Below are 22,034 nucleotides of genomic sequence, written 5' to 3'. Positions count from 1 at the left end.
CTTCTGGACTGGCTTTGGGAGTTGGGGGTGGGCGGCACAGTGTTGTGCTGGTTCTCCTCCTTCCTCCGGGGTTGGTTCCAGTCAGTGTTGATGGGGGGAGAGGTCCAGACCACGTCCCCTACTTTGTGGGGTGCCTCAGGGCTCGGTTCCCTCCCCACTCCTATTTAACATCTACATGAGGCCATTGGGAGAGGTGATCCGATGGTTTGGGGTAAGATACCATCAATATGCTGATATACTCAGCTTTATATCTCTACCTCAGACCGCCTAAGTGAGGTTGTGGATGTCCTGACCCAGTGCTTGGAGGCTGTAAGGGCCTGGATGGGGTGCAATGGGCTTCAACTCAACCCAAGCAAGACTGAGTGGCTTTGGTTTGTGGGCCTCCTGGTGGTAAGGTTTTTCCATCTTTGGTCCTGGATGGGGTTGCACTGCCCTAGACAGATCTGGTGTGCAATCTGGGGGTCCTAGTAGACTCACGGCTCCTGCTCGAAGAGCAGATGGCAGCCGTGGCTAGGAGGGCCTTTGCACACCTTCGGGTTGTGCACGAGCTGTGCCTGCTCCTAGACCAAGAGGTTTTGCTCACAGTCACTCATGATCTCATGACCTCCCGTCTGGACTACTGTAATACACTCTACATGGGGCTGCCCTTGAAGAGCATTCGGAAGCTTCAACTGGTGCAGAATGCAGCTACACAGATAGTAAATGGTGTCGGATACTCGACACACGTAACACCACTGCTACGTGAGCTGCATTGGTTGCCAGTGTGCTTCTGGGTGCAATTCAAGGTGCTGGTTGTCACCTTTAAAGCCCTTCATGGCTTGGGACCTGGTTACCTAAGGGACCGACTTCTCCCAGTTGTTTCTACCCGTCCAATTCGATCTGGCAGGTTGGGTATGCTGCGGGTCCCGTCAGCCAGGGAGTGTTGATTGGCGGGAACTAGAAGGTGTGCCTTCTCCTCCGTAGCGCCTGCCCTCTGGAACATCCTCCCTCCAGAAATTAGGATGTCCCCGACCCTGTTGGCCTTTCATAAGGCCATGAAGACCTGGCTTTGTGGCTGGGCCTGGAGCCTCGAGCGTGTGGATGGTCTTGGTTATATTAACATCCATACATTGCTTACTTGACAACCATGTATATTTATCTTGTATTTATGTATTTTAATTGTTTTAATTGTAATTGTTTAAAATGTTTTGTGGTTTTATTGTTGTAAGCCGCCCAGAGTCACTTGTTGAGATGGGCAGCTACAGAAATCGAATAAATAAAATAAATAAATAAATTTACATTCTACCCCTCTTGTCATAGCTTCTTGTTCCCATTTACTCCTTGGAGTTGCCAGATCAGTAGCTGATAGACTTAAGCAACAGGCAAGCTGGGGAAGGAGCAGAAGCAAGGCCTTCATTGTATCAAAGACTGTTGCATGCACAGAGTCAAATTAGCATACAAACAGATTATAAAAGGGTAACATATTATATCTGCTATCTGAAAAGATGGATGAAGCGCCTAGTCTATCCTTCTCTCACACAGCTTCAGCCCAATGTAAAGTTTAGACATGCAAATTTTGCTTATGGGGCTAAGACTTTACCTGGTTCATGATGGAAAGTTTCCGGCCTAGCCTGTTGTCTGGCAAGCGGAAGACCTTCCTCCTCATTCCATCTTCTGATTCTGACTTAAATACTTTCTCAAGATCTCCCTTCTCTTCTCCTTCCGAGAGCTCCTTCTGCTTCCGCTTTTTCCTTCTGTTTCGTCTCTCTTTGGCGCTCTTAGAGCTGAGCTTGGAGATCTCAGAAGATGTCTGGGACATCCTTGCCCCACCGTCTTCTTCTACAGCATCTTCAGATACAGTCCCTGCTGAAGTAGCCATGGCTGCAGCCTTTGGTAAGACAAAAATGTGGAGATGTTAAAATATGGGGCTTCTGAAAGACAGGAAAGTGACAGTCTAACAAAAGATCAAGCAAGGAGTAGGCATTCAGGAGAGTGAATCTGCTGGTAGATACATGGAATATATTCAGTAGATCAGCAAAAATTATGTCTGTTTCCAATTTTCTAATTGGAATAATACAACAACCAAATAACACCCCTCTCACCATAAATTATAATGCTGAAATTAAAACAACGGGGTCACCAGGCTTGGATTGTGTGTGAAAGGGAACTTCTGTAGAAGAGAAAAAAATAACCTTTTCTGCAGGGTAGAACCAGCTCTCCACATTCTATCTCAGGGATTGGCCCACCAATCTAGGCCACAAAGGGGCCATTTGCGATAATCTCAGAGCACACAGAGTTCATGGTAATTTACCTAATGCAAATGGGCTTTGGGTCTATCTGAACTTGGAGAAAACACTTTCTGATCTTCAAACCTTGTGTGTCTTCACACATAATATTAACTTCTATATGGGACACATTACAGATGACTTAGTTGACAGCAATTTGATGTCACCTTTCTTTCTATTATGTTAACCAACTTTGTGATGTGTGGTTAACCATTCCTTCACAACAAGAATACAGGAGCATCAGGGTCTGAGGCATTTCAGGCAACATGCGAAAAGTCTAGATCTTCTACAAGCCCTGTAGGATGGGGCTTGTGAAAAGCAGAGCTACTACAGAAATAGTTTACCTTTGCAACCATTCAAGGCACTCAATTTTGTATCTGAAGTCAAGAACAATTAAACATTTATTAATTTTATGTTCAGGTTTAAATGACACACAGAGCTTTAGCTAAGCTACATGAGTTTAAAGCACGCCGTATTTCAGATGGTGGTTAAAACTCTCTGCCTTAACTTCAGTCATGGACACAGTCTAGGTTCAGGCCATATTCCTAACCAAATTTTGCATAGCATATCATGTCAACAAAATCAGTGTGATTAATCAGATTCTGACTATGAACAGAATACTCTCCAACTTCCAGTTCTGCATTGGTAAAATAATGCTTCAGCATCAACTTCTTTCTGTATGATTAGGATTATAGGCAAGAAAAAACAAGTAACACCACTATTTACGTAATGGGTGGAATTAAATGGTTCAAAATGTTTGCATGGGTTTCAGGTGGAAACAAAATTGGGGGATTCATAGTCAACACAATTTGTTTAAATAATGGGGTAGAAGAAATAAATAAACCTGGGCTTCCTCCTGTTGCTTTTTCAGTTGTTCCAACATGGCTTTGAATTCTGCTTCCTTCTGCTCCGCCTCTTCCAATGTGGCTTGGTTTTGTTCTTCATAGGCCATAGCCACTACAGCCAAAATCAAGTTCACCAAATAGAATGACCCAACAAAAATAACGAGGACAAAAAAAATCATATAGGTTTTTCCTGCTGCTCGCAATGTCTGTAAAGAAGGAGGGACAATAGTAAGATTTCCTGACCATGCCACTAAGTAAAAGAAGGATTTGTGGTGCATTGTGTCTTCCTCACTGCATATCGAGCATAGATATATCCCTGGTGTTCATGGGACTGGGAGTTCTCTGAGTCTTGTATTCTGACAAAAGATTCATTCTCTGAGCTTTGTGCTGTAGGATTCTTACAGTTAACTTTCCAGAGTCAGCCACAGCATGAAGCAGAGTGAGAAGGCCCAGTCGATATTGATGGGAAGCTTTTAGAGAAACAGACTGCTCTGGGCTAGCCTGTTGCCCTCAGGTGCTTCAGTACGTACAATGGGGGATATCCTTTACCTCAAACAGCTTCATATCTCCAACTGACCTTTACCAGTCCTCTCTGTATTATTTCTTCTCCCCAAATGGATTATGTCCTTGAGTGACTTGCAATCTGCTAGCATTATAATGTCCTCAGAATTAAATCCTGCTCTGCTGTGGGTTCATCAGTGCCAGCAGATGAGGCTTAATGGAGCCATGTCAACTTAAGCTCCGCCTTCCAGCATCACACTCTGTGCATCCAAGAAAGAGAGAGCGGCCTTCCTGATACATGGAGAAAAGTGCTTTTGCACCTTTCCTCTTTCCCTTAGGGAAAAGTGGGGTGTTTGGTTTAGAGCGACATTTCCCGGTTTTCTAGACTGAGCAGTGGCTGGTGCTGCCTGGAAGGGTGAGGGGCCTTGGAGAAAGAGCCTTGCCCATGATCTTGCATGTAGATAGGGTTTCTCGACTGGATTATACCTGTGGGCCAGAGACTCCAGCCCTGTTCTACAAAATGGGCTAATGGGAACAATGCTGTCCTGCATTAGTCCCAGGGGCTTTGCAGAGGAAAAAGGAGAGTGTTCATCTTACTCACTATTTAAAGGAAATAATATTTAATTTCCACCCCTCTTTGCATAATGGTAGGGCTCCTGCGACTCTGCGAATGAACGTGTTTCCCTTTGTGAAACTAGCTCTACAAAATTGGGTGTAGATGCGCATTTTGGCTAAGGTCTAAGTTTACACTTACAAGCCAACCAATCTAACAATGAAGCAATGCATAGCAGTCAACAGTCAAAGAAAGGGCCTCAATTTCTTGCCCTCAACCAGAATGTGTCATTTTTTAAAAAAATGACTCAAGTCAAGAACAAGAAAATATAACTTTAATTTCTTGCTTTGTCTTCTTGCTTTTGTCTACAAAATGCCATCTTTCAGTTTTACATATGCGGTATTCCTTCCCTAATGCATCCTGCTCTTTTCCTGGCTAGAAGGGGGAGGCAGTCCTCTATCTCAATAGGAGGAGCCTCATTTCTCACTTATCTTTCTCTTCTGTTGGAAAAACCATATATGGTGTCCACCCACCAGCACTGATAATCTCTTCAAGAATGAAGCAGCCCATGATGTACATGTTTGTATACCTCTATCAGGGCTGAAGTTTTGCAGCAGCTAATTCAAGGGACCATCATCACATAGGTCTAATATGAACATTATTTTGCACCTAATTACAGCAAGTGTCCTCTTTACCAACACTTGGCTAATACCAAGTGCTAGTTCCCATTTAAAGTTAACATCTCTAGCATTAGAAGATGCTTCTGTCAAGCATTCATACAATTGCCTTATGTTCTTCAGATTGTAAGTGGTGCTTAGGTCAGGTCAGGGCTGTGCAAAATGAGCCCACAGGGGTGCACACAGCCCCTGAACCCCTTTTTGTGACCCCAGGAGCTCCCTCTGCTGGAAAAACGGCATGGCTTCTTGCCATTTTGAGAGAGGAACCTCTAAAGCTATAGTGTAAACTTTGAATTTATTTCTAGCCAAAACCCAAAACAGAGCCAAGAAAATTTCTAAGTTTCCTTCATGCAATGGAGAAAAACCAGACAGGTCTGGCTCCTCCACTCTTTACATTGTAAGTCTAACCGTTGCAGGCTCTGGACACCCAGCTCTGGCCATTAAAACATTGCTCATCCCTGGTTTAGGGCAAGGGAGATGATAGACATGGTAATACTTACTAACTGATACAAGTTTTCCCAAAAATCCTGAGTCATGAGGCGAAATAAGGCCAGGAAGGCCCAACTAAAGGTATCAAAACTGGTGTAGCCATAGTTTGGATTCCTCCCTGCTTTCATGCATGTGTACCCCTCCGGGCATTGGCTGCAGACAAGATGGAAGGAGATGTTTCAGATTTGGCACAGTAGGAAATATCCAACCCCAAAGGAAAAGACTGACCACAATCATTTCCACAGTCCCTCTTTCGACTATTTGCTTTGTGTAAAACCGATTGATGTTACTACAGGAGCGAGGCAAAGGCTTGCAATCAATATGGCTATTGGAATTTTTTACTGACTAAGTAATCTACATTATCAGAATGATTCTTTCATCTAGGACAGCCTTCCCCACTTTGGTTGTTTCAGAAGTCCCAGCTGTTATGGTTGTTGATGTTCAACCCATCAAATAAGGACAGGTTGTATACTGTATGGGCAAGGATACAAAGGCCATATTGTAGGGAGCCACAGAGATGACCTTGGAGAACTGTTCAGAGAAGGTTACAACAACATGTTCAAAAATGGAAACAGAGAAGTATTAGGAAGAGATTCAGACTGACTTCTCCTGACTCCCTGGGGTATAAGCGAGTGAAGGGAAAACACAGTCAGGCTTGCAACATTCTGTTAGAATAGCCTATCTCAATAAACAATAGTTCATCACCTTGTGGACCCTGATTCCCTGATCCAATCAACCTCAAAGGGCTGACACATCTATACTAATGGGCCATAGCAATCTTAATTCCTTCTATACCACCTTAGAGAAAGAAGTGAATACAACTCTAGAGCAAAACACAAAATAAAAGGCAAGCTGGACTGGACTTGTCTCTGCACTGATGTTTCACAAATAACAAGATAGAATTAATTTGCAAAGGACCCCATTTAAGCCATGTCTCTTGTGCATGGGCTCGCCATTTGAAAGACTGCTCCATGAGATGATTTAGTGCAGATACCAACAATTACTCCATTTCTTTTGATTCAGGGCAATAAGAGTAATTTAGATTGAGTGTGTATCCTATTAAGATTTGAGGTCACAAATGAATGTGGGTGAAAAGAGTAAGTGCAATTCCAATCCTGTACTTTATCAAGGTGCAGTTCATGCCTGTACAGAACGAATGTTGACTGATAGTTTATTTGTAATAAGCTTCCCATTAAAAAAAGAAACAGGTTCACTTTTCAAACAGCCTAAAGTGTCTCAGCACTGGGTAGACAGATTGCTTTGCAAATGAATTCATTTAAGTATATATGGATTAATGTATGCATACTGATATTTATTTTCCCATTAGTGGAGAATGGCTGGGTGTGGGGGAGAGAGAAGAAAGCTCAACTGAGCTGAGAACTTACCCTGCATCAGTACTATTACCACATAACAATGGATCAAGAACCCCAGGTAATTTGTAAAAATTTGCTGGCGGAGATAAAGAAAAGCAAGTAAGAATGACCATATTGAAGAAGAACACAGACATTTAGACTGAAGATACTTTTGAGCTAAAGCTTCTTAAACTGGGATGTTAGGAGGGTTACCACTTGATGCCTGTACTGTTATTTTTTAGCACCTGGCAAAGATATTCTTTTTTCTCTTGTACATTTTAGGAATTCAACTCTAGAGATTTGATTTTCGCAAATTTTAATGGGTGGAATTGGAGAATGGAGGAATGATATCCTATGATTATTGCTTAGAGTTTGCTGTATATTTTATCCTTGATTTTCATTAGCTTTTTATTTTGTTCACATAATTTGCCTGGAAAACATTTGCTGTTAGAAGGATTTAAAACATACCAAATAAACAAAGAATTGCTAGACACATCAGTATCAAGAATCATTTAGGGCTTTGCCATTTCATAAGGCGAGTATGTTTGGGGAGGGTAGATGTCCATGATCATCTATGGCTGAATTATTACCTGCTACCAGCCTGTAAATACCAGGGCATTATTCTGACAGGAGATTTGTAATTTCATTTTCTATTGCCAGTTAAAATGTGCTCTGGCATTTACCTTTTAACATCAGTCTAGAAATCCCTAATATAAAGCCCTTCCAGCAATCATTTATAAAGCCATTATTTGACCTTTAAATCATTTTAAATACATACATACACTTTGCTAACCTGGAACATGACTATAAAAACAACATTATGCTCACACTGAACATTTTTAAAGGCATTGTAAACTTAAGACCAATGGAACATCAAAAGAATTTTAGCAATGGAAAAGGACAATATGCAACTGTAGTTTGTTAATGAAAGGATAAGAAAGTAGAGGTCATGATATGTACTTGCCATTCAGAGGATAGCAACTGTTGGCCTTAATAAAATTATTCATGGGGTATTCCAGTAAATCTTACAGTTGGTAGAGACAGAGAAAATGATGGCAGCAAAAGTTAACACCTACACATATTGTTGCTGTATTCTTCCCAGTCAAACCCCTTGGTGCCATTTTCTAGGTAGGTTTCATTGAGATCAATGGGCCAGATGACACATTTGTTCCTTAGATTCCCCATGAACAGCTGTAGCCCAATTAAAGCAAATACACTGAGGCAAAACACAGTCAAAATCATCACATCGGAGAGTTTTTTCACAGACTGGATCAGGGCTCCCACAATGGTCTTCAGGCCTGGAAAGAGGAAAGCAAACCAGTCATGACATTTCTGTGGAAATGTAGACCTAAGCAAAAACCAGCCTTTTGTGAAGGTGAAAGGTCCCCTGTGCAAGCACTGAGTCATGTCTGACCCTTTAGGGGGACTCCGCTTTCGCGATGTTTTCTTGGCAGACTATAGCAGGGTGGTTTGCCATTGCCTTCCCCAGCCGTCACCTTCCCCAGCAAGCCGGGTACTCATTTTACCGACCTTGGAAGGATGGAAGGCTGAGACCTGAGTTGGCTACCTGAGAATCCAGCTTTTGCTGGGATCGAACTCAGGTCGTGGGGAGAGTTTCGATTGCAATACTGCCGCATACCACTCTGCACTAAGCAAAAACCAGCCTTTTAGGGTGACCTAAATTACAACTGAAGACAAAGAGAATGATCTGTGAGCTTCATCACAGAGAGATTTTTCCTTGATGGCTGCAGTCCTCAGCCCATATCTTCTGTGAGAAGCCTGGTGAGCATGTGCCATCTGGTGTACCTTGCCTCCACATGGAACTGGAAATTTATCAGATTATTAAATCATGGATTTATTCAACTTGCTGGATGCAGCAGAATTTCTCCTTAACTAAGATAAGATTTGACATATGAATAAAGCATGATTTGGCTTTAAAGAGGTGCTCTTCAGGGAGCAGTGCATTGTTAATTCACAGTTCATGAATGTGACAAAACCAGCCCAAGTGAGCGGAACACATGTGGCTTAAGTGTTTCATTTGGCACCCTAATATGAAAGAGGAAGCCATTTTAAGAAGATCTAGGTTTGGGAAAAATCAGTCGATACTTGGGTGACCTAATTTATCTTGTAATATAAGATAACAAAATTATCATTACGATCTGCCTTCCTTTCATCTCTGAGAGTGATTACATAAACTATTTAAACTTCCAATTTCCCCCCCAAGGAACCGTTTTGGTTGCTTCTGTATTTATTTTAAAAACGGTGGAATTGAAGTGTGTGTGTGTGTGTGTGTGTATGTTAGAATTTCTAGCTTAGATCTCCACTCAGCCACAAATGTCCCCAGGAAAGTCCGTTTTGTTTTTCCAACTTCCCTGTCTCAGAGGGCTGCTATGGAGGGTCAAAGGGGGCTGATAAGAGAACACTAAGTTGCTCTGAAGTGGTATGAGGACTAGCAAGATAAAAAGCAACCAATCAAAATAAACATAAAGGAATGGCACAGAAAAGAAAACATAAGTTCACCTAACTTTCAGTGAGCAGTGATGGATATACAGTACATATCAGCACAACTGAATAACACACCAAGGTTTCCTGACTCCTTGAAATGTTTTATTGTCCCAAGAAATCTATGTCAATGGGAGGGAGCAGGATGGAAAACCAGGAAGGTTGATGGATTTATTAGAAGCTGTCTACAACTGCTACGAGATAAAAATTCTCATTTTAATACAGTTGGTCAGATCAATGGATAGAAAGGAAGCTATGCCAGGAAGTTATTCCACCAAGATGGATTTCTCTGGACAATAAAACAGTATTGCAAGGAGTCAGAACTTTCTTATACAGTATTCAATTGTGCTGGTATGTACTTCCACAGCCATTCACAGAAAATTATATGAAAATCACCTTCACCTGTTTTTCCAAGAAATCAGTGTCATGAACACTGAGCATAGGGTTAATCTGCTTAAATAATGGAAAACAGGGGTGAAAGAAAATAACAGGGCATTCAGAGCTTTCAGTTCTGGATGGCTACTCACCCCCAATCAAGTTTCAGATGTCAAAGTCTTTTACACATAAGCATATATTCAGGATTCCAAATGCGACAAATCTCCTCTCGTTTTGTACAGAGAACTGAGAGACATGGTGCAATGGCTCAGAGAGCAAGTCTTGGCCAGACAGGAAAGAACTGAAAGCACTCGACATAAGAAAGGATCCTTTCACATTTATGTTTCTTAACCTATGCACAGAAGTCTAAGTCTCTGCACTTAGACCCAAACTACTTATGATACCTAGGAGACCTTGCCTTTTATATTAACAGCAGTGGAAGGGGGTTTTATAAGAACCATGATGAAGAAGGAAAGATTTCCCCAAAAGCCTTTGATATCCTCTAATCACAGCAAATCAATTAACCAAAAGACTTCTGATTCAGCTGATGCTTTCTTGGAAACAGGATGATGTTAGGAAGTTGAGGAAAGGGGTTGGAAAAGAGTTTTAGAGATTTAAGCATCTACAGTATAAGGCTTCAGGCACACTCTCTCCTCCTCAGCCACCCACCCCCACTGCACAAAAATAATCTAAAAAAGGGCCCAATGTTTTGGTCCTAGGCTTGCCCTAAGGACATGCATCCCCAAAATGATGGCATGCTACACTTTTTGCATGCCCAAAATAAGGGATGAAACATTTGATTTTAATTGAATAAATGGCATCGTCTTGCAGAATGACAAAATTAATTGATGAGAACTTGAACAGAATTTTTTTTCAAGATGCTCTCAGCTACTGCTCCTCTTTCTGAAAGTTTAAGCAAGATTTGCAAGACATAGGAAAGTATACTGAACATGTCAGGACAAATAAATCTTCAGTTATAAATCCTCAGATGCATGGAATAGCTAAAGTGATACAGAATTTAAATAGGGAGGAGGCAGAAGGGGAGGGGGAGGAAGGGAAATCAATTAACAATTGTAATGTGTTAAAACTGGCAGTGGGTTATATGCTTTATCAGCATTCCTACACTACTGTATTTTTGGATCAATCAACTAGTGTATTGCAATCTTCTGCCCTGTAAACCTGTTGGGATATAACTGCTATTGGAGGGCACCAGGCTGGAGAACCCTGCCACATACGTGCATTAATGTGACTATAGCCATGTGTCTTCCACAAGTGCATATTGCAAAGGTGAAGGGTTGCACCTGGGCTTTGAAGCTTACTATGACCTTCAGAATGACTATAGCAAACTATAGATAACGAGATCTCTGCCTGTAAACACCTTCAGGAGAAATGGTGTCCTGATGTTCTCACAGTGACAAACACACACCAAAGCACTGCTTGGTATCCTCCAGAACTGTGTATGTACATTCTGGGAAATTTGGTAATAGTTTTAGATGAATTTGATTTTAAAAGCCTGCACTAATTTTTGCATTTCTATATTTAAGAAAGGATAATTTATTTGACTGAATAAATCAGGCATATTACTATTACATTCATTGTCCAAACTGTACTTTAAGAAGCTGTATTTTTATATTTGGCAAATATAAAAGCAAAGCACCCATCTTGAGAGTTTGTTAAGCTTCTTGGGCAATTCTGAGCATTCCAGGATGCAATCAGACTGTGCATGTGTGTGTGCGTGCGCGTGTGTGCACGCATGTACATATGTATGAGTAGAGAGAGAGAGAGTCAGAAAGAAGCATTTTGGACACAACAGCATCCTTTTTTTTGGTCATTTTCTAGCTCATTGTAATGAACTAACCCTCAACTTTTGATCCAAGTGCTATCCAGCTCTTGATTCAGTCAGCAGACTTCTCATCAAATCAATAAAAATTTACCCAATTGATTTATATTACGGTCCATGTCTTTTAGTTTGTTTTGTTTTAATTTATGCACATTTATTTTAATTTATGGACATTAACATTTATGTGTAGTATAATTTATAATTTACTGTGCATATGTTATGCACAGTAATGAGCCACTAAATGGCCTAATTTATTAATTTCTCACTTTCTTCCAGCATTGTTGAGTATGCCTTATTATTCCCAGTTCTTCATTTCATTCATTTCCTGATTCATAGTCCTCAGTCTCTTTTCACAATTTCCCTCAGCTGTAATTGATATTAATGTTTTCCAGACTGTTGCTTTCAAGCATTCCCAAAGGTCTCCAGTTTAGAAGGATTTGGGAGGGTGCTGCTCATTCCCATTTACTCTACTTCAAGCTTGTGATTACCTTTTTGCAAGTGTTCCTTTCATAAGTGACAATGGGCTTTATCATACCACTAAGGGCTAAGCAGTCTCCAGTGGAGGGCAGAACAGGTCTGCTTATCCTCCAGGAAGATCTCACCCTTGAAAATTGTGTTTTGCAGCTGCCCAGGAGACAGAGGACAGCCACCCCTCCAATCAACAAAGGTCAGGAGCAAGGCACAAATAGATGTGTGGATTATGTTCTGTGTTTGGAAGGCTCTAGAACAGGGTCCCTCAACCAAGGTTCCCTGGAACCCTAGGGTTCCATGAGAGGTCACTAGGGGTTCCCTGGGAGATCATGATTTATTTAAAAGCTTATTTAGTTGGGCAACTTCGCATTAAAGACGTAAGTTTCATTCTTTATTTTTAGTTTAAGGACACTGTCAATGCATATATACAGGCAACAGATATAAGAATTTTGTAACTTCTGGCCTATATTTGAGCCTGAATGTGCTGGGGTTCCCCAAGGCTGAAAAATATTTCAAGGGTTCCTCCAGGGTCAAAAAGTTGAGAAAGGCTGGCGTAGAAGCACATGATTCGCCAAGGGAGATGACTACAAGCTCTGATGCATTAATGTAGTTTTGTGGATGCCCCTTGAGAGTCTTTGCCTATGTGATAGTGCTCACTAAAACTACCTTTGCAATGCTCTGTCATCATTAATAAATATAGAGCTATAACTTTAAGCTTTACCACAAAGGTGCTTATTTTGGCCCTAATTTGAAGATGCCTGTACATAGTACAGTATATCATTTGCCTTGCTTCTCCTTGGAGTAAGTGACAGAACAATGCAGTTACTATTGGCATCCATTCCTCAACCCACCCACTCATTTATTGTATTTTTAAGCTGCTTTTTCAAGCCATGCTTTCACAAAGCAATATACAAAAGGAAGAGAGGGACACAGTTGTTCAAAGGTGCAATAATCAGATAGGAGATTAGGGCGGTGCAAAGCACTTGAAGGGATGCTCCACCAAGTGTGCTGTTGTAAGTGAAGCATCCCAGATCAAAGGGTGAAAGAAAGCAGCCGCATCCTCTGGAAGAGCTGCTTCCAAGGCTTCCCCCACAGTTGGTGTGCATGAGTGGATGCACTGCTGCTTTGCATTACTGGTGAGCTCATCAGAAGGGTTGTTGATGCATGTAACTGAATGGGCAGGCAGCGGGTGAAGGCTTTAAAGCAACCATCCTGACTCTTCCAGAGGACACAGCTGCTTTCGCATTAGGAATCTGTATGCATTCCTTTGTAACTGGAAGGGGGTCTGCAGTTAAAACCATAAGCTTACCCACTGTGCCTGTTGTTGGAATTGTTAAAATTGCATATTTCTTAGTTATATTTTGCTCAGGCTACTGTTACAAACCCAAAGTGCATGTTGGGATGTCTTTGAAACTGCAGCTGCAAGCATATGAACTACTGCCACTTGATATATGTTCCTCCTTTGCTACTACAGTTTCACGGCCACTGCTCAGTCTGTAGGTTCGAGTTCAATGTGCTGTGTGGGGGTACACTTGTTGGGAATGCAAGTATTTGTATTCATTGTTTTGGTTTGCTTAAGTTGGTTTTGCTCCAGTAGATGCTCTTGTCCCTGATTTACTGATGCAATTTTAATTATTGTGCTCTTACTATTCTTTGGCTGATGCATCTTTATAATTTAATTATAATGTGTCTTTTACCCATATTTGCACTGTTAGCTACTTTGGGAATTTTTTTTTCCTTAGGAAAAATGGGGTAGATAATTTCAACAAAATGAATAACAAATGGCCATATGTGACTGCTCCAGGTAAAACAGCAGCTACAGCACTCCTTTGCAAAAAAAAAAGCCACTGTTGGCCACAGCTACCACTGTTTTGCCACTGAACAGCTCTACTGTATCAACTGCTCCCGGAACCTCTACGTACCAGGCTGTTCACTGTAAGTGCATTTATGGGAATGAGAATTGTGGTGCCTAAATAAGCTATCCCAGCTCTTAAAAGCAAAGCATGTGTCTTCAGCAACATCAAGTTAACATCAAGTTAAGTTAAATACCATCAGAAGCTCAGATAAAGTGAAAAGAAGGAGGAATTCTTTGCTTTCAAGTTTATTGACAGAAAAGTAAGGAAAATAAAAACATATTTATCTAGTGCTGAAATGGCACTAGAGATACAGATGCGCTTTCTGCATGGGAGGGAATTATACCGTGACCATGAAGATAGTCCCTCTTGGTCATATGGATGAATATCCCTAGGAAGCCGAGGAAAAATGTGCAAGTAATTGTGAGTATGCCCTTAAAGCTTCCACAAAAAATGGTCTGTTTCTTCTAGCTGCTAGGCAGAAGGATACAAAAATCCTAACATGAACATAACCCTAGGATCTAAAGAAGAATTGTTACTGAACAACCCTGGTTTGTGTCTGTCATAGTGGTAGAAAGCCTCACCTCACTTATTCTAAGGGTTTCAAGGAACATAACTGATCAGTGTTAATTGATCCCAACTTACAGAAATATTAAAAGTTTACCTCCATACTACTTTAAATAATTCTAGCCAACTAACATACTAATATCTTGTCTGTTCTGCACAGGAGAGTGTTTTTGTTGACTAAATTTAATGTCTTGCCATCTCTAGTTCTGGAGGGGAGGTATGATATCCCTTTACAAGATCACTTTTGTCTTGCTCAGAAGAAGCAGTTGAATCATTTTCCCATGTTTTGTGGTATGGTCCTATACACAAAATCTGGTGCTGACCTAATAACATCCTGATTAGTTCCTGGGGAGGCTGGCTGTATGAAAAATGGGTAGGTTTTTTTACTGGCAGATTTGTCTGTATGAATAAGGAGCGTTGCTATATTCTCCGCAGTAAAGATTGCCTTAAGGGTGATATGGAATATCATGATTGTATATACAAGAATGGCATGTACCTTCTTGTGAAAACTAGTTTACCCATAGCAGTTTTTGGTTAACTCACTTAAACAAGATAAGTTGTTAACTTCAGATGCATTTAATGCGTTCTTCTAAACTGCATCGTAACATATGGGAGGTTTGGATCATTACTTTAAATGGTGAATTGATAAAACGTTTTAGTCTGAGGGCAGCATTTGAACTAACAAGTCACAGAACAACAGCAACATTTTTTGTAGGAAAATGAAAAGCCAATTTATATATTACCCTATTTTACCTTTCAACCTCCATCATTTGTGAAACAGATCTAGGCAATTACTTAACTGCAGAATTTGCTTCATCCATTAAGAATAAATGTAAGGTAAGATGCACTAGAGATAGTCTGGTGTAATGGCTAAGGCACCAGGCTAAAAACCCAGAGACTGGGTGTTCTAGTCCTGCCTTGGTTGCAAAGCCAACTGGGTGACCTTGGGCCAGTCCCTCTCTCTTAGCTCAGCCCTAGGAAGGAGGTGATGGAAAACTACTTCCAAAAAACCTTGCCAAGAAAACTACAGGGACTTGTCCAGGCAGTTGCCTGAAGTCAAAAACTGACTTGAAGGCACACATACACAAACAAAAAGATGCAGTAGGGGAGAAATCTCCCTTGTACTTCCTTTCTCAGGGACATTTCTCCAGATAGCAGCTTCTCTAATTTCTGTGGTAACATTATATTTCCTGCTGTCTGCTGCAAGTTGATCAACTGCATAATGGGGAAAAGTTGGTAGGGCAAAGTAAGCTTAGTAGCTAGGCAGTATTTCAATTATTCTGTTAACTGTCAGATCATTTGAAAAGTTGTGCAGGCAGAATGGAACATGTGACTCAGTTTTAAGGGTTATTTGTTTATTTATTTATTTGGGCTTATATTTCACTCCAATCATTTATGACTGAGCAGCAACATACAATCTCCACAGTAGATCTAAGAACTGAATTTAGAAATCTCGTTTGAATTGACAACCTAGCCATTGTACTACCTGCCTTCCTTGAGGATTGCTTCACCCATTAGAGATAAATGCAACCTAAGAAAAGATCCTGTTTATCACATGTAAAGTTGTGACATGATGGCTTTTAATTACATCATGGGAATTCTAATTGGGAAGCCAATTTATGTACTTATGGAGTAATAAATACTCACGCCACAGTTTCACAAATGATTATACTGTATATATCAGTTTCCTTCTAGCTACAGGATATTACAGACTTAATTTATTTTAATGACAATCCAAATATCAAATTCAGATTGGATAAAATAACTTAATTCTTACATCTCACTTTTCCCAAACCCAGGCAATTCTCTGTCAAGCTCTCAAAGGAGGCACCAAACATACATAAAAACATAAACCTGAGAACAAGAATTATTTCTCTTTGGCCCATAGCTGGCAATTCTGACAACGGATTGTTAGCTTTACCTTTATCAAAGTTGAGCTTCCCTTCTATGAAAAACTCTAAACATGCATGGGAGGTGGGAAAAGATATTTTCACTGAGCAGTCATACAATTCCTTGGGTTTAATTGCAGCTGAGTTTGAGATTCCTTAAGGAGTTAATTTTTATTTAGAAATTGTTATTCGAGGGGCCACGTCTTCCTGATCACATCTACCTGTCCCATCAGGTCCAGCAGGGGGGGCATGCTGTGGCTCCTGTCTGCTATAGAGTTCCATCTGGGCCTTTTCTGCTGTGGCTCCCACCCTCTGAAACATCATCCACCCTGAGGTGAGGTTAGCCCCATTCCTATTAGTCTTTGACAAGGCTCTGAAAATGTTGTTCTTCCTGCACCCTTGGGGATCCCATGGGGAGCCTGCATGATGGTTGTATTGTGTTTAGATGGATGTTCTCCTGCACTCTTGTTTTCATTTATCTTTTAAAGTGTTTTAATAGTTGTGACATTGTTTTAATTGTTGGTTGAATGCTGCCCAGAGTCACATTCCGTGAGATAGGCGGCCATATAAACGTCTTTAATAAATAAAGAAATGATAATAACTTATTTGCTTTTAACCTAACCAGCTACATTGTCATTGCATTTTATTTTACTTATCTTGGAACTGTAATGAAAAAATTTAGTAGGAAAGCATAACTGTCAAGATGAATATGTCCAAGTTACCAAACGCTTGAAACTATAAAGCAGTTCTATTAGTGGAGCTGTAATTCCTTGTTTTGGAGCAGACAGAGTGCTTTGAGTTGATTGGTTGAGGAGCAGTCACACTATATTTATTTTTTGCTCATGCAAATCACAAGGCCTATTAGAAATGTGCTGGAGCCATTTCTGAAATGTGACAAAGAAGGCAAAGGGAGGAGACGGGAAATGCAAGACGCGGTCATTCTTAGAGCATTTCTCACCTGGAATGACAGAGATAGTTTTCAGAGCTCGGAGAACTCTGAAAGTTCTCAAGGCTGACACATTCCCAAGGTCCACAAACTCTGTGACATATCTGCAGTGAGGGAGGTCACACACAAAAAAGACACAATGACAATAACACACACCAAAAGGGGAGCGAGGAATAAAACAACAACTACAGACAGCAATACATCACTCACAGGGAGCTGCGACCCAACACCTAACACCAAACTGCCTTACCTGGAATTACAGAAATAGTTTTCAAAGCTCTCAGTACCCTGAAGGTGCGCAGAGCTGAAACATTGCCTAGGTTTACAAACTCTGTTATATACCTGCAGAATTAAACCAGAGTTAATGGCACCATTGGGGTCACCTGCCTTGAAAAGAAGAATGTAATGTTCAGTTGCAGAGAAACAACTTTCAAATGTAAAATGCTTTGAAATGTTTAAAAAAGGAGAGAAGAAACAAAGATGCAAATCAGACAACTGTAAGTGTTTCATATATCACAGGACAGCTCATTTAATAAGGACAATTTGGCAAAAATATGAGCAACTGACTATCTTCATCAGATGGAAAAATGGTGTGTGTGGGGGGTCGAGGATAGAAAAAGAGGTAATCTAATATCTCAGGAATAATGAGGGAAACTCACCAAGATAATAGTAATTGGAACATGATTTGAATTATTTTTAAATCACCCATTTTCAATGTGTGGTGTGGAAAAAACATAGTTCTAGACATTCATAAATAGAATTGGGGAGTTATCAGGGCCTCCTGGAGAGCATAAAGTAATGAATATTGCTTCCACCTCTACAGGTGGAGAAAACTGAGGTGAGGTGAGAATCAATTATCTAGGAACACGGGGACCCCAAAAGCAGCCAGTCATCTGTTGTAGAAAAAAATGGCACAGAATCTAACTATTTCTTTTTGTGGGTTAAAAGAAATGGCATAATAAATGTGTTAGTCTTTCAGATGTTACCAGATTACTTTTTGCTTGAAATCATATGGTTGTCCATTACTTCCTGGAAGAGAACTGTAATGGGATAGATCGGCTCTATTAACAGCCTGCTCCTATAAGAACACTTGCCCAGGACATCAGCATGTGTGCCGTACAGAAACTAAAGCGCAATATAATAGTCTGCAAAGTTCTTGTTGGCTCTGTTGGCCCTCTCATTACAGAGGGTGAGGGACCTTGGACAGAGGCAAATTCTGGAATACCTTACATAGCCAAAGGCTGTCAGCTGCAGAAATGACATTTCTCTGATTCCGGCAGTTTTTAGGCCATCTCACTTTGCTGGGAAAGTCCCACTATGGTATTCCCTAGGAATTATAATTTACCTTCTCTGTCTGCTTTCCTGCTTTCTCTTTCCTCACCTACGAGCATCTCCTCAGCTCCACAGGAAAAAAGCAACAAGATTGGCTCATGTTTTAAAGTCAAAGTCACTTAAAAAGTATATGGCCATAATTGCTAGTTTGACATTTGCCATCTCAGATCCCCCTTCCTCCAGAAAATCAGTAGACATTTAAGAGACGCCTAATTTTGAGCACTAGAATAGTTGGCTATACCAGTAGTCCTTGTTTAGCGACTGCCTTGTTTAGCGACTGTTCACAGTTACAGCAGTGATGAAAAAGTAGCTCTGTGACCTTCTCAGGTCTGTAAAGGAACGGAAAGCTGAAGTAAGATCATAAGCACCATTGCGGTTTCACTTAGCGACCACTTCGCTTGATGACTGAGTTGTGGGTCCCAATTGTGGTCGCTAAACAAGGAGTACCTGTACACATCTGAGAAAATATAGGACTTTAAAGGAACATCATAAATCCCTATACTTGGGGGGAAGTGCCACTGAACCAAGGAGACCTACTTCTGATTAGACCTATGAGGGTTTTACTGTAGAAGCTAAAATTGAGGTGTTTCTTCCTAAACGTAATGTAAAATGTTAATTTTAGAAAAACAACAAACTAGTGGATTTTTAAAAAAATGTTTTCACTACTGGCTAAGTGCTGGGCTTGGCTAACATCAGAAAAGAGTTTTATTTAAAAAGATCCTGAAAGTCTGAATTTTCTATCTGTGAATGCTGATATCTATATACTTCATTTAGATTTAATTCACATAAACCAGAAGTAGTCAATCTGGTGGCCTCCGTATATTTTGAACTATAACTATAACGCAAACCCCAACCAGCACGCCTAAGAGTCGAAGGTTATTGGAGCTGCTGGCCAGAATGTCTGGAAGACGTAGTATTCTATTCCTCATTTAGTTAAAAAATACCCATATAAGTTGATCAAAATGGATCAACTTAACTAAATTATGATTATACATTATATAGCATTTTAGCTATAACAGAATTATTCCTTTTTGCTTACTTGTTATATACTACAAAAAGAAAAAGAAAAAGAAAACCCTGAGGCAGATCCAGGAATCAAATTCCTACTTTTCCAACTTATCTGAAACATCCGGGTCGAGAATAATTAAGAATCGTTGCAAAATAAATTGTCAACTAAAACTACTCCAAAATACACATTGCCACAGTAGTATTGTGGAGAAGGAAGATTCTCAGTCCTGTACCCTAATATCATAATATTGTATCTTAGATGTGAAGATCTTCGTATCTTCAATGTGAAGTCATCTTAGATGACTTACTGATCATTAGTCTGGAATGATCAGAGAATTGACTTTTTGATTTTCTGGACTACTTCAAAAGTATATTTCTCTTTTCACTTATAGTTATATAAGGATTCTCCTGACAAGAATAACACTGAATGCAGAACTTACGCCATCATGATGACACTGAAGTCTAGCCAGTTCCATGGGTCACGAAGAAAAGTGAAACCATCTATGCAGAAGCCTCTTGCAATAATTTTCACAAGGGATTCAAATGTATATATACCAGTGAATGTGTACCTGTTGAAAATAAAGAATAATGTGAATAGTATTTATAATGAAAGAGGGTGAACTATATTTTATATTTTAAAAGGCAAGATTCTGAATATTTATTGACCATGGTGACTGCATAATCCTTTTTCAGGCTTCTGGATGACACTGCAAAATTTGGCTGATCAAAGTGCAAATGTTAAGGAACATTTTAAAGGAATAGGCTTGCATGAAACTGCTGCACAGCTTTCATGTGTTGCACAAGCAGTGAAGGGGAGGGGAGAATGTTCTGCTGACTCAATAAGAGTACACAGATCTTGGCTGGTATAGTGTTAGGACTGCAATCTTGCTTGCCACATTCAGGAAGTGATGCTACTTATAGCCTAATTAAGAGTATTAAAATGTGTATCAAGGCATGCAAAGCTGCATACATGTGTACATATATGTACGTAGATATTTGTACACATACACACAAAAATCTCACACCTTAGAGTGGCATTAGTTTGCATTTGTACCAAGAATAGACTATAGTTTTTTTAGACTTCTGACATCTTGTTGAAAACATTGGTTGTGCTTTCTGGTAACAGAAGTGGATAAAAAACCTGGATTGCTCCATCTGTGTCTTCTTTAGCACTGTAGTGTGACCCAGGATCCTGGTTTTCCCCTATCCCCCCAAAAAGGTTTTATGTCAACATTTATTCTTGCCTTAAGATTGTGGTCTGTTAAGATAGAAATACAGGTACATAATGTGTCCTGCTCATGTTTAAGGCTAAACAGATCACAAATGGAACCATTCAAGTTGTTTTTTTTTAGTTGTTCCCTCTGTCAGGAAGAATCAAGATGGAGTAATCACGCTGCATAACGAATATGGTTGCTCATTCATAATAAATAGAAATTTAAAGAATTTTACCTTGTTGATGCATGCAAACACAGGTCATTAATTATTGTGTTTAAACATATATAGGCTACCAACTAACAAGGGTAAAACATGCAAATAATACTATTCAACATATCACAGTCCATATTTAAAAATCCTTGAAAATATGCTTTTCAGTTTTGAAAGGATGAAAATAATCCTTGTATAGTATTTCAAAAGTGAGCGCATTACAGTGCATTCTAGAGCTCAGGAGAATCAATGGAAAAGGCCACTGCCAGGTAGACATCATCTAGAAGTTGGCATTCCCTTAGATAATCCAGGCCTAAGACATTTAGGATAAGGTCTCAGTTTCAATTTATTTCTCCTTCAACCAATGATTGCCTGAGGGTAGGCATTTGGGGAGGTTTTGCCATTTCCCAATCAGGTGGGAAAAAAAAATGCATATCAACACTATATGGGCCAGCTTTCCTGGTGATCTTCTCCAGTGGTTTTATATAAATTGGAAAAGCTTTGGAGACTGGATGGAATTGTAGGAACTCCATATAAAAGCAGACTCCAGGCACCTATTCCTGACCCAAAAAAATAAACAGCCCCATTCCTTTATCAGATTCTAGACAAAGATCCATCAGGCCGATTAATGCCATCTTAACCTATAAATCCTGTTTGGAATGAGATCTAGTTAATATGGTTGTACAAGAATTACCTGAAGCTGAGAAGTCAAAACCCTCTCAATTATGTTGCCTAACCAAGTAACATTAAAGACTTTCTAAAACTATCCATCCTGGAGTGATTCAATACAGAGAGGAAAAAAAAAATCTAATAATTATCTATTTTAAACAAAAGGCATCCTGCCTTTCCTCTGAGAGACATTTATGACAAGAGTGAGAACACATTCAATTAACTCCCAGCTTGATATTATAAACCATATTGGGCAGGGAGTTTCTATATGGCACACTTTTCCTTCAAAAATTGGCAACTACTGCTTTAAAGAATTGTTAGACATTATAAACAATCAAAGTGAAAGGAACAAAAATATTATTACTTACTCCACCTGTTTCGACCATTCTGGTGGGTTACTAAAAGTCATGAACACACAGTTCGTCAAAATAGTGCACATAATGATCATGCTAAATACTGTAAAACAAAGTCAAGGA

General features: G+C 40.1%; 2 protein-coding genes across 2 annotated transcripts in view; one reads left to right on the top strand and one right to left on the bottom strand.

Annotated features, from left to right (window-relative positions):
* The window catches only part of ATF1 (activating transcription factor 1), a 364,083-nt gene that overhangs the window by 315,925 nt on the left and 26,124 nt on the right, over positions 1 to 22,034 (top strand). The gene's annotated exons all lie outside the window — the stretch shown is intronic.
* The window catches only part of SCN8A (sodium voltage-gated channel alpha subunit 8), an 86,836-nt gene that overhangs the window by 44,066 nt on the left and 20,736 nt on the right, over positions 1 to 22,034 (bottom strand). The window contains exons 3-10 of the mRNA XM_063293609.1: positions 21,927 to 22,016; positions 19,905 to 20,033; positions 17,137 to 17,228; positions 7,758 to 7,979; positions 6,715 to 6,778; positions 5,341 to 5,482; positions 3,109 to 3,315; positions 1,580 to 1,867 (exon numbers count right to left, since the gene is read on the bottom strand). Coding sequence (XP_063149679.1) covers positions 1,580 to 1,867; positions 3,109 to 3,315; positions 5,341 to 5,482; positions 6,715 to 6,778; positions 7,758 to 7,979; positions 17,137 to 17,228; positions 19,905 to 20,033; positions 21,927 to 22,016 — 1,234 coding nt within the window. The remainder of the gene's footprint in view (positions 1 to 1,579; positions 1,868 to 3,108; positions 3,316 to 5,340; positions 5,483 to 6,714; positions 6,779 to 7,757; positions 7,980 to 17,136; positions 17,229 to 19,904; positions 20,034 to 21,926; positions 22,017 to 22,034) is intronic.

This window comes from Candoia aspera, chromosome 2, assembly GCF_035149785.1.
Source record: "Candoia aspera isolate rCanAsp1 chromosome 2, rCanAsp1.hap2, whole genome shotgun sequence".
Lineage (NCBI taxonomy): Eukaryota > Metazoa > Chordata > Lepidosauria > Squamata > Boidae > Candoia > Candoia aspera.
The sequence above is the reverse complement of the archived record's forward strand: the minus strand, read 5'-3'. Positions and strand labels throughout refer to the sequence as shown.